The 11,992-nt window shown below is 40.9% G+C and overlaps 1 protein-coding gene across 1 annotated transcript; it reads left to right on the top strand.

Moving 5' to 3' along the window:
- The first annotated feature begins 865 nt into the window (after nucleotides 1-865).
- Nucleotides 866-11,075, top strand: PDIK1L (PDLIM1 interacting kinase 1 like). Its single transcript, XM_069574979.1, has 3 exons — nucleotides 866-1,249; nucleotides 3,191-3,492; nucleotides 7,354-11,075. Exons 2-3 carry the CDS (start codon nucleotides 3,208-3,210, stop codon nucleotides 8,092-8,094), a joined length of 1,026 nt encoding a protein of 341 aa, XP_069431080.1. The 5' UTR covers nucleotides 866-1,249; nucleotides 3,191-3,207; the 3' UTR covers nucleotides 8,095-11,075.
- Nucleotides 11,076-11,992: the final 917 nt, after the last annotated feature.

Raw genomic sequence — 11,992 nt, 5'->3', positions numbered from 1 at the left:
GGAGGAACAACCACTTTATTGACAAACACTAGGTGCGGATTAAATCCGCGAAGAAGGAATGGACGATTCTGGCGGTTGCTTACTGATCTGTGAAACTAACTGAATGACCGATCGGTCCGGGTCTTTGAGCAACTGACAGTCCAGAGTTGGCTGCCTGATGAACGCGGGCCTGGATCTGGCCAACGGCAGTCCGGGGCCCCAGTGACTCAGGCTGACCGTCGGGCCCCTAGCACGGCCATCCTCGCTGTTAATCTCGGTCCAGGCCGGCCCATACTTCTGCCGCTAGCTGCGCAAGGTGGTGGTGGAGGCGTCGGGGGGTGTCCCAACTCTCCACGTGCAGTCCGCGGGTGCCGCCGCCAGGCAGGGCGTGCGCGGAGGCCGCGGCCCTTTCCTCCACGTCGGGGGCAGGTCGCCCCCGTCTCCCGGCTGCAGAGCCCCGGAACAATGAGGCTCCGGGTTCTTTAAGGGAGATACCACCGCGCCGGCGGGGCAGGGGACCGCGTCTTCCCAGATGATCGCACCCAGCCCCGCGCTGCCGCCGCCTCGGCAACTACACAGCGCGCAAATATGGCTCAGTGACTCTGACAAAAGGTGCAGCCTCCCTGCCGGAGGGGCAGACGCCAGGCCTCCCACCTCGGGCCGTGCTTCGCCGCGGGGCCCCGGAAGAGGCCCGCGTCCCGCAGGCATCCCAGCCCGGCGCGTAAGAAGATGCCCCAGGCCCTCCGCCCCAGCTACCCCGCACACCTTCCCACAGCTCGGTAAAGTCAGAAATGGGGGCGGAGCGGGGGAGGGGAGGCGCTCCAGGAGCGCGCACTTCCCTCAGCCCGGACCTGAGGCTGAGGAACCACTCCCGCCGCGGGCGCCCGCTGCGGCTGGAGGGCGACCGAGCCCCGGGCGTGGAGTGGCCTCGCCGCTCCCGGTCACCCCCGCGGGGAGGGGGCACGAGTGGTGCGTTCCAGAGCGCGCAACCCCCTTCCGCGACTCCCCCCTGCTCCTGAAAGCCAAGGGAGTCGGGAAGCCAGCGGAGCGCCAGGCGCGCGCCCCGCGGGACCAGCGCTCGGCGTCCCGGGTCGCGCTACGGAAAGCCGGAGGGGGGCGGGGCCGCAAGGCGTAAGGGGGTGTGTCCGCGCGCACCACGGGGGCGCGCGCCGGCCTCTGACTGGAGGCCGCGGCGGCGGAGGCGCGAGCTCCCCGATAATGGCGGCCTGCAGAGCCCGTGAGAGAGAGAAGCGGCGGCGGCTACCCTGAGGTAAATCTGGCCCCTCGGCTCGGCAGAGAGCCCCTGCTGCAGAGCCGAGGGCCCTGCACGTGCCTCCTGCCCCAGGCGGCCTGTCACTGAGCTGTCAGCGGAGTCGTCCCGGGGAAGGCCCCGCGCGCCTCAGGCCTCCGGCCCGCACCCCTCAGGCCACCGGCCCCAGCCGCGGCCTCCTCCTCTGCCCCGTGGCCTCCTCCCCAGGCCCCGGGCCTCAGCCGCCGCCCCGGAGGAGTCGGGACAACTGCAGGACTGGCTCGTCCGGGCGAAGGGCCCTGAGAGAATCCCCTCCGGGTTTTCTCTGGAAGCCGCCGAAGAGGGGGAGGGCCTGATACTTGGCCAATGAGCGGGGCCCTGAGCCGCCGCGTCGGGCTACACCTCTGCCCAGGACTGGCCCTTCCCGGGCGCCAGCAGGTGTACAGCGGGGCCGGCCGGTGTCCGAGCGCCGGGTGGAGGCGCGAGGGCCCGGGGGGATGCCGTCCCAAGGCCCCGAGGTTCGCACGGTCTGCATCACCGCGCTGTGTTTTGACCCAGGATCTCAAAGACTTCACAAACACCCTCCTTCCCAGCTATTCAGGCGGGTATGGGGCAGCTTTCAAGGCACGAGCCACTTTGAGATGGATAGGAATTGGCGATCCACGGAGGACAGGAACGAATGTCCACTGTGTAGCTGGGGCAGAGAATTCTGTGGCAGGAAATCCGACGCTCGGAAATACTGTAGGAATTTGAAGAGCGGTGTCCCGTTAGAGGAAGTGGGACTAAAAGTAATCTCAGAAACTTTCATTTTCTTTATTAAATCTGTTCTATCGACTTAAAATGACTGGTCCCAACTTGACAGGCTCTATTTGTCGGTCGCTTTGTGTTCCCCTAAACCGTACACTATAAAAATTGTACAATCTCAGGTAACTTTTCTTGTCCATGCTGGCATTCTACAAATGAGAATTGGTTCCTGAAGCTCATTAGAATTTTGACGGTCTTCGGAGAATGAGGAGGCACTCTTCAAACTCTTAATTCAACACGTGTTTCCACGCAAGGCCTTTCTTTGCCCTTGCCTTTAAATGATTTATCAAGTTGGATTCCAAAGAACTCTCTCAGAGAGTTCTCTTAATATGCAGGATAGATTTCATTGGCAAAAATGACCTAGATCTAAATAGCTATTGTTTAAAACAAGAACAATAACCATATTCTAAGTAGCTTAGTTTATCTGTAAAGGAACATTTTTCTCCACAAACTATTTTGCAAGAAATAAGGAAATAAAATTAAAATAGGAATATGTATAGTTTGATCATTTACTTTCAAAAAAGAAAAATAACTGCTCATTTTTACTTCTGTACAGTCTCAGTATCTAAACCTAAGCCAGGTGTTTGTGTTTCTAACTGTGAGTTTTGCCATTTTAAGGAAATGTATCAGTTTTATATGTATCAGTTTTCAGGGGAAGCAGGAGTTTTGATTGTTTTTTCATGATCAGTAAATAAGAATATGAACTTTTTGGTTTATGTTTAGCAGTGGTGTTTTAAAGCAGTTCATGTAAGAGGTTGTCAGAGCAAGATGGCCTGGTTTCAAATCCTAGGTTCGCCAGTTACTAGCTGTTTGACCTTGGGCATGTTGCTTAAACTCTGTGCTTTAGTTTTTTTCATCTACAAAATGAGCTATTATGCTCAGTATCTACCTCATAATATTGTTGTGAGGATTAAATGAGCTTAATATATAAAGTGCTTGGGGCAGTTTCTGATACATGGTAAGTACCACATTACTGTTACTATTATTAAATAGTAGTGTTACTATTATTAAAATATTTACATTTGCCCACTGTATAGCAAATATTGTTCAAGCACTGCAGACAGTGAGATAGATGATAACTACTAAATCGTGCATAAGAAGAAATTCAAGCCAGTAGGTATACTTAATTTCAACAGAGCACTTTGTTCATTTTTCCAGAAACCTTGACCTTGAAGATGGTGAGTAGCCAGCCAAAGTACGATCTAATACGGGAGGTAGGCCGAGGTAGTTACGGTGTTGTATATGAAGCAGTCATCAGAAAGACCTCTGCACGGGTGGCAGTGAAGAAAATTCGATGCCATGCACCTGAAAACGTTGAACTAGCCCTGCGTGAGTTCTGGGCACTAAGCAGTATCAAGAGCCAACATCCAAATGTGATTCACTTGGAGGAATGCATCCTACAAAAAGATGGGATGGTGCAAAAGATGTCCCACGGCTCTAATTCTTCCCTTTATTTACAGGTATGTGTGGTTGAATGGGAAATAGAAATGATTTGAATGTAGCACTGGTCAGCTGCAAGAGGAATGAAAGAGTCAGATGAACTTCTACTTTTAAGTGCAGGTGTTTATATCGTTTGGAATAGATAGGAGTCTGCCAAGAACTGAGTAGACGTTTCCTCTAAAACAAGGTTTTATTTAAACCTGTGATGCAAATACCTAAAAATAACATAAGCCACCTGTTATGCCATGATACTTGCCAATCTGCATAGGAATGGGACAGCATAGGAACTAGAGAGGTGATTGAGACTAGAGTCTAATTAGTTCACTTATTTGAAATCAATTTTTTTGGAACTGAAGACAGAAGACAAGGGAAAAATCTACAACCAGTAGTAGTACCCATAGGTAACTGGGCTTTTCTTTATCACTGACGTGAACTCATGTTCGTGTTTTAGAAGGTTGTTTAAGATCCTAACCATGCAGTTCCATTGAATTTTCATGGAGTATGTGCCTTAGCACCTGAATGTTACTAATGACTTAACATTTGGCTTCCTACTCATTCCATACTCTGCTCAGAACAGTCCTATGAGAAATGTACTGTTATTATCATCATTACAAATCAAGAAACTGAGGCTTAGAATAGATAATGAATTGATCCAGAATCACATAGCAAGTGGCAGAATTGGGAGCTAAATGTAGGACTATCTGGCAGCTAAAACTTGTGCTCTATAACCTCTAGATTACCCTTTTGCCTCCAGATTACTCTTCTGTAGACTTGGGGAAAGCAGTAATATAGGAAAACAGAAAGTCTGGTTCTTTTTTTTAAGGTTGATTTCTGCCATAGGTCAAAATCTCTAGTAGGTCTATACTTGAAGGAAAAATATACTTCAGACATAGCTAGTTAAAGGCCAGAGCAAAATTTCTTAAGTCCAGTCATTCTTGGAACATGAACAGCTTTCCACGATTGTGTCTAAATTCAGAATTTACCATCAGGGTACAAAAGTCTGTTTTAAAACAGCAAAAGCTTTTATTCTAGGAACAATAAAACAAACACATTATTCTATGTAATTAAAAAACTAAAGTTTCATTGTATGGTGAAAAAATATCAGCCTTGAGAACCTAATTTCTCTCTTAAGATAGGGAATATAAACCTAACTATTTAGTCTTTGTTTGTTTTACTTTGTATTCTTCTAAAAGTGCTTATTAGCTAAGTTACAATGATAAAAAAATCGGAAACATTCTTACTGCATTCCACATAAAAGTAACTAGAACCTTGCTGGACTTTGCATTGAATTTTGGAGACTAAAATGCATAACTGAACTATAAATGCAAGGATATTTAAACATCTGGCTTAGTGCTGTTGGTATCCTTGAGTCCAGATGGAGCAACTGTTATAATAATTAGGTATTAGCTAGCTAATCTTTCAAGGCTTTAAGATGTAAAGCCTTGATTCAGTGATTTTTTTTTTTTAATCTAAAGTACCTTGTTGTTTAGTAATCTATTTCATCTTTTTAAAGCCTGATAGACCTGTGTTTGACTTATGGCATTTTTTGCTAGCTGTATGACCTTGGATAAATAACCCATCTTTCCCCAGCATCTGCATCTTCAAACGTAAGGAATAATAATTTCTACCTTCCATGGGACTTGTCAAAATAAGAGGTGATGCAGACACAGTACTTGGCATGTAGGAAGAACTCAGTTGTAAGCAACTCTAATAAAATTATATTTTCTACAGATTTATTTAGTTAACCAGACATTCACCAACACATTAGCAAGTGCCCTCTCTAAATTTATACTAGTGAAGACAACCAATATTTACACGTGGTAAAACCAAACAAATCTATAGTATGACGATAGAGTCTCTACATATGGTCTTCACTATTCTCTACATTTTTTTTCCTCCATGTTTTTCTAGATATCTTTCTTGTTCTCAATTGGAATCAGTTAGTTCCTGTTAGCTAAAAACCTTACCCAGAAGAAATGTAAAACAAATAGTTAACAGAGGACACATCTTATGCATAGAAACTTTATGGCCAATATGTATACTTACCATGAGTGTCATGAATGAAAAGTACGGGATGATATAGGTGCATATAGTAGGCAAACTGACGTAATCCTGGGGTCCAGGAATTATGAACTGCTTCAACCGAAACTTGCAAGGTAAAGAGGAATTAGCCAGGGGAGTGAGTGAGAAAACTGTACATACAAATGTCTAGAAGCAAAAGGCATGAAGCATTCTAAGAACTGAAAGAAGATAATAAGACTGCAGTGTACAAGGAGAGTTATTTTAGGTGAGACTAGAAAAATCAGCAGGGTGAGAGTGCACAGCCCATGTTAAAGAGCTTAGACTCTAGCCTAAGAGAACAGAGAAGCTGTTAAAGGACTTTAGGCAAGACAGCCAATGGCTGACATCTTCTGCACATGACAGTAAGCAGATTGGGCTCTGTATTTCTGTAGCTCCCAACCAGGGGCCCTCAAACTATAGCCCTCAGCCTGTTTTTGTATGGCCTGGATACTAAAAATAGGTTTTACATTTTTTTAAGACTCTTTTTTTTTAAAGAAGAAGAATATGGAACAGAGACCTTATGTGGCTTGTCAAGCCTAAAATATCTACTATCTGGCTTTACTCTAAACCATTATTTGAATGCTGGAACTCTGCATTGCTCAAAGCTATTTAGGAATTTTGCTTTTGAGAATGAAAAGAGGACATGACGGAAGAGTGATGATGCTCATCTTTAATCTGAGCATATTTAGTAACAGTGCACCTGGTAAATAATTGTGTGATCTGGACCTTTCTGTTCTTTCATTTTCTGTCTCAGTGGCAAACACATGCAACAAAGAAAATGTATGCAAGGAAGACTTCTGCAGACCATTGCAATCATGGCTGCCATGGGGGAGACAGCATGGAGAGGCGGCCTTTGCCTCTGCTCACCGAAAAGACAAAAGGAGATACTAGTAGATTTATAGCAGATCACTCACTCCTCAACAACTCTTCATCTTCCCTACTGAGTTTCTGTTCAGCCTGTGAGCCTGAAAAGGACACCATAGGACAAATGCTTTCAAAGCACTGTAATTTAAAATGATAGTTCATGCTCAGTGAAGTAATTAAGATTCTTGAATTTCAGGTGGTAGGAGAGTTATAATTAGATAATGATATAAGTGAAATAGTGCTTTATTCTAGATTTTCAGCTTGTATCAAATATACAAGCTCAGTTTTGAGTTTTTATATCAAAATGCATATGTGATTTTTATAATTTGGTTTTTAGAAGCCATCTATTGATAGAGATAGCCTCCATATTTGCATTCTGCTTATAGAAGTTCTTGCAATAATGTCGTCAGTCTTTAGTTTTATCAGTGACTACAGGAGCACTTTATTTCTGTAACAACTGGTTGTTCCTTCATAATTTTCTCTTAGTTTCACAGATTATGTTGATAGTGTAAGTGCAGTAAGCGAGAAGTAGATTTCAGGCAGTTTTATGGAGTAGAATGTCCTAACTGATGTTTATACCCCAGCTGGCAATCTACCAGATCTAGGTGCTGAAACTTGGATCTTTTCAGGAAGCTATTAGCTAGCCAGTTAGAATTCAGCTCCATTGACACATGCAGAAAATGTACAAGCAGTTGGACACTTCTCAAAATATAACTATTTTTAATGAAGTTTTTACCTCTTGACTTAGAAATTTGGTGTATTTTTGTTAGGGACAAAGTGACAGTTTGAAGTACTAAAGTTTAAAATAAAATGCACATATGAAAGCACTAAACAAATAAAATATTCATGGAATTTCCAATTAAAATTAGAGACTAACTCAACCAGTGACTCTTTCTCTATAGCTGAATTATATAAACCTTGCAGATGATTATAATCTGTGTTTTTCTTTCTTATAGCTTGTAGAGACTTCACTAAAAGGAGAAATTGCCTTTGATCCCAGAAGCGCCTATTACTTGTGGTTTGTGATGGATTTTTGTGATGGAGGAGATATGAATGAGTATCTGTTGTCCAGGAAACCCAATCGTAAAACTAACACCAGCTTCATGCTTCAGCTGAGCAGTGCCCTGGCTTTCTTGCATAAAAACCAGATCATCCATCGAGATCTGAAGCCTGATAACATCCTGATTTCTCAAAGCAGGTTGGATACCAGTGACTTGGAACCTACACTCAAAGTGGCTGATTTTGGTCTAAGTAAAGTTTGTTCAGCATCTGGGCAGAATCCAGAAGAACCTGTCAGTGTAAACAAGTGTTTCCTTTCTACAGCTTGTGGAACAGATTTCTACATGGCTCCTGAAGTGTGGGAGGGACATTATACAGCAAAAGCTGACATCTTTGCTCTGGGGATTATCATCTGGGCAATGTTGGAAAGGATCACCTTCATAGATACAGAGACAAAGAAGGAACTCTTGGGGAGTTATGTAAAACAAGGAACTGAGATTGTGCCTGTTGGGGAGGCACTTCTGGAAAATCCCAAAATGGAACTTCTCATTCCTGTGAAGAAAAAGTCTATGAATGGGCGAATGAAACAACTGATTAAGGAAATGCTGGCTGCAAACCCTCAGGATCGTCCAGATGCTTTTGAACTAGAACTCAGATTAGTACAAATTGCATTTAAAGATAGCAGCTGGGAAACGTGACACATATATTATTTGCAAATATCTTGGATGATATGCTGCTTCTGTTTTAACAGTGATGCAACATAATGTGGCTGAAAAAAGAATATAAAAAGCTAAACTCCACCTTTTAAGGGTTTAGATTTTGTTGTGGGATTTTTTTTTTTCCTCATTTTTCTTAAGTCCAGGCTGGCCATTCTATTAATATGTTTTAAAAGTGTATTACCAATGTGGATGTAAATTTTTTTAAATGATCATTGGTAAAAGTTTGGCAGGAAAATTCTCTATAAGAGCCAAGAAAAGAAGTGTCCAGTTTTCTGGAAATATGTCTCTAAGTATTTTAGACATTCCTTGTCAGTATTAGGAATTTCCATGGGAAAAAAGGTTTGCATGCTGGTAATGCAACCTTTGAAGCTTTGTAAAGGAAACGTATGTGTATATATTTATGTATATGTAAGTATGTGAATGTGTGCATTTTGCATTCCATATGAAAAAAAAATGCCACTTCTGTTTAAATTATTTGATGTAGGTTTGGATTTTTGAGATTTGCTGGTGAAATCAGTAATGAAAAATAAAAGAACCTTCCCTCTTCCTACCCTGTCCCTCCCTCTAATAAGTTTTTATTTTTATAATGTTATACAGCTTTTTTTAAGACATCATTTTGGAGAGTCCAAAATTATCTGGCTAAACGTAAGTGAAAGTAAGTGATCCAAAGCTGCTGAAGTTTGTTTGAGCTCTCCAGTGCCCTATAGCTGCAGGAGTTGGATTAGCCATGCAATCAATGTGGTACAGGTTTTAGGTAACCAAGCTTTCAATTAACCAATTAAACCACTGCATTGGAACATGACTGCACTTGAGCATCTGCAATCTAATATAAGTCTGAACACAGGATTCTTCTGTTTCTGAAAACTTTGCTGTATATAAACTATAGTAATCGATATATATTAACTTTTTATTTTCAAGACTTTGTCTAAGCCTCAGCATAAAGCTGAAGAAACCAAATGAGTTCTATCCTTTCATTGCCTGCTCCAATATGGTCTCATGTTTAATCACTGGAATTCCTTTCATTTTGGCACTAATGCTGTTTCCTCTTGTCTAATTTGACACAGTAATGGTAGTGATACGGTTGTATTCAGTGTTAACCACCTTTTTCTAAGGTGGGAGTTGATACCTATACAGTTTGGCAAATGGGTAAAATACTGTGGCATCAGTTATGTCTTTCAAATAGAGAGGTTATCAGTTTTATACAATCATTTGGTATGGTCTATGTGAAGAACCAATAGACCATTATTCTTCTTGAGTTCAGTTTGATTTTTAACCCCATATGGTTGTCTCCAGTTTTTTTTTTTTCCCGTAAATGCAGATAGTTCAAATTTAAAGGAAGAAAGTTTTCCTAAAACAGATCATTAGCCTTTAAGGTTGTTAATACTTTGAGACCATTTGTATATAGGTTAATCTTTATAAAGCACTAGAATATTTAGTCAAAAGTAAAAAAAGTTTAAAGGTATTAGAATATTGAAATCATTGATAGTTCACATAGTCTCCTCAGTTTTTTTGAACTTCCACAACTTTTGGAATATTCCTACCATAATTTTTTCCTTATTTAAAATGTGTTCAGGGGACTATAAAGAGTGGAAAAGCACAAAAAGTGGAGTACATAAAATTTCTGAACTATGCATTACTTGGTGTGAAGTTCAAAATTTAGGCTGAAAGGTTTTACTTAAAACCTCTTAAATGAAGAAAGAGATGTGCTTTTAACATTACTTCCAAGCTAATAATTATAAGAATTATTTTCAAAATTGGAGGTGGAAATACACTGGAACTTCATGATAATTGACCCTCTGGATCACCAAATTAGTAGAACACAGATCTGGCCAAGTAGATTGAGTTGCTGAAAGTTAAAAAAGCATTACAATGTCTTATCAATAACATGGCACTTCAGCAGAGATTCATGATGACTTAGGTGATGGTATGCCAATGCTTCATTTGCTCTTCAAATAGCTACATGTCATGGTTTCCTAAGTAGATAGCTTTTGGCCCCACCTCATTTAAAATAGTTAACAATTATAATTTATTTTGAAAACTATTTTAATTTACCTGTGAAGTGGAATTATTCCTTTCATTGGCGGTAAGGATGTGAGGTGATCAGGAAGTTTCTTCTGAAATTTTCTTAAGTCCCTGTATTCTAAATAGCCTATGATACCAAGAAAAATGATAGTAAATTCTTTGTCTTCATTCTTTAAGTCAGGAGGTATTTATTAAGTACCTACTGTGTGCTCAGCACTAAAGATCAGTTGATAAAATGACAATTTTAAAACGGCATGTAGCCATGGGCTTTTCCAGCAAGGAGTAAGAAACCAAGTGATACTTGGAAACTCCTGGATATTGCTTAGAGGAAAAATGAAAGCAAGAGTTTGTGCACAGTGCCTTGCCCATAATAGGTACTCAATAAACAACTGTTCCTCATAGAGTCTCTTGCCATGGTTTATAGTGTTTTATGAAATTTGTCTTAATTGAAAAAAGACCAAATATTTCAAATAAGCTTATAGGCAGCTGTGGCCAGTTAAAATAATGGGATTGTACAGTTAGTTCCTAGAATGTTATTTTGCACTAGTCGTCACTTAGAAGGATGGGGTTCCTGTAGTTTTTTGGTGCTAAGGGATACTTTGTCATTATGATGAAGTAAGTGTTACGTGTCAGATAAATAGCACACTGAATAGTTCTTTCTGCTGGTCTGTTTTTTCCTCTTTGTTGTTGTTGTTGTTGTTTTTAACTGTAAAATGTTTATCAATCAAACTATTGTAGCAGCTACAAATAATTCACCAGCATGACAAAATGGTCAAAAAATAAGTCATCAGCACTTCAAAAACAAAAGCAACTTTTGAAATTTTCTTTTAAAATTGTCAAATATATTTTATGAAGAATTTATAAAAGGGGGAAATGATTGTAATTTATTGTTCATGACTCTTTTTTTTTTTTTTAAATAAAGTGCGTTTCAACAAAAACAACCCTGGAAATTCTACATTGCTGCTTTGGTGGCTCTGTGAGTAGTTCTGTAATGCTTTACTTCATAGATATAAAATACAGCATATAAAATTTGAAGCAATATTTTTCAGCCTTATCTATTAAATGAAACTTTCTATAATAGAAGCTGTTACTGAGGAAAAGATGACTGAATTATAGGAGTTTCTTTCAATATTTCAAGGTCTCCAAAATTTTAAAGCTTGCTGTATTAGAAGAACTTGCATTGCCTGAAATAAATGATTTTTTTTTCATTTTTCTTTCTATCTCATTCAGCTGAGGATGCATCTCAGACTCAGAATGAATTGTAGTAAATAAGTGGATGTAATTTTTCAATCTTTTAAGTTGAGTCGATGGTTTCTTTTTTTTTTTTTTTTTGATGGTTTCTTTTCTATACAAAAAGTCATCTGAGCCATTCTTTTCTTTTACAGGTTCTATTATGTATGTCTTCTCCAAAATAAAGCACAGATGATGCAGTGTACTTAGTGGTCCAGTGGAATAGCAGAGGGAAAATGAGAGACAGAAAACAATTCTACATGTGACCTAGTGATGAGTAGGAAAGTAGGGGCCAAAACGGTGGCTGCTTCTAACTCTTACCACCTCCTGGTAGCCTTTGCAGGCAGGTAAAGTTTGCTTTATGTTTAGAGTCTGGGGATTTTTTAAAACTATTTGCCAGCCATTTCCTTTGCAGTTTACAAAGCATTTTCACATAGTTTTTACATATCTTTTCAAATGAGAGGGCTAATTTCTTGAAGAATTTAATAGCAACTTAACACGTTAGGGAAGTCAAGGTTTTACCTAACAGGGTTTTCCATGCCTAATCTCTGACGCCGACTCAGGGTTTTCTCTGACAAAGCTTTATCTTTCTCACTGAAGTAAAAACCTTAGGTTGTTTTGGTCT

This window comes from Ovis canadensis, chromosome 2 (assembly GCF_042477335.2).
Source record: "Ovis canadensis isolate MfBH-ARS-UI-01 breed Bighorn chromosome 2, ARS-UI_OviCan_v2, whole genome shotgun sequence".
Classification (NCBI taxonomy): Eukaryota; Metazoa; Chordata; class Mammalia; order Artiodactyla; family Bovidae; genus Ovis; species Ovis canadensis.
Note: the sequence above shows the minus strand (reverse complement) of the source record. Positions and strands in the feature narration are given on the sequence as shown.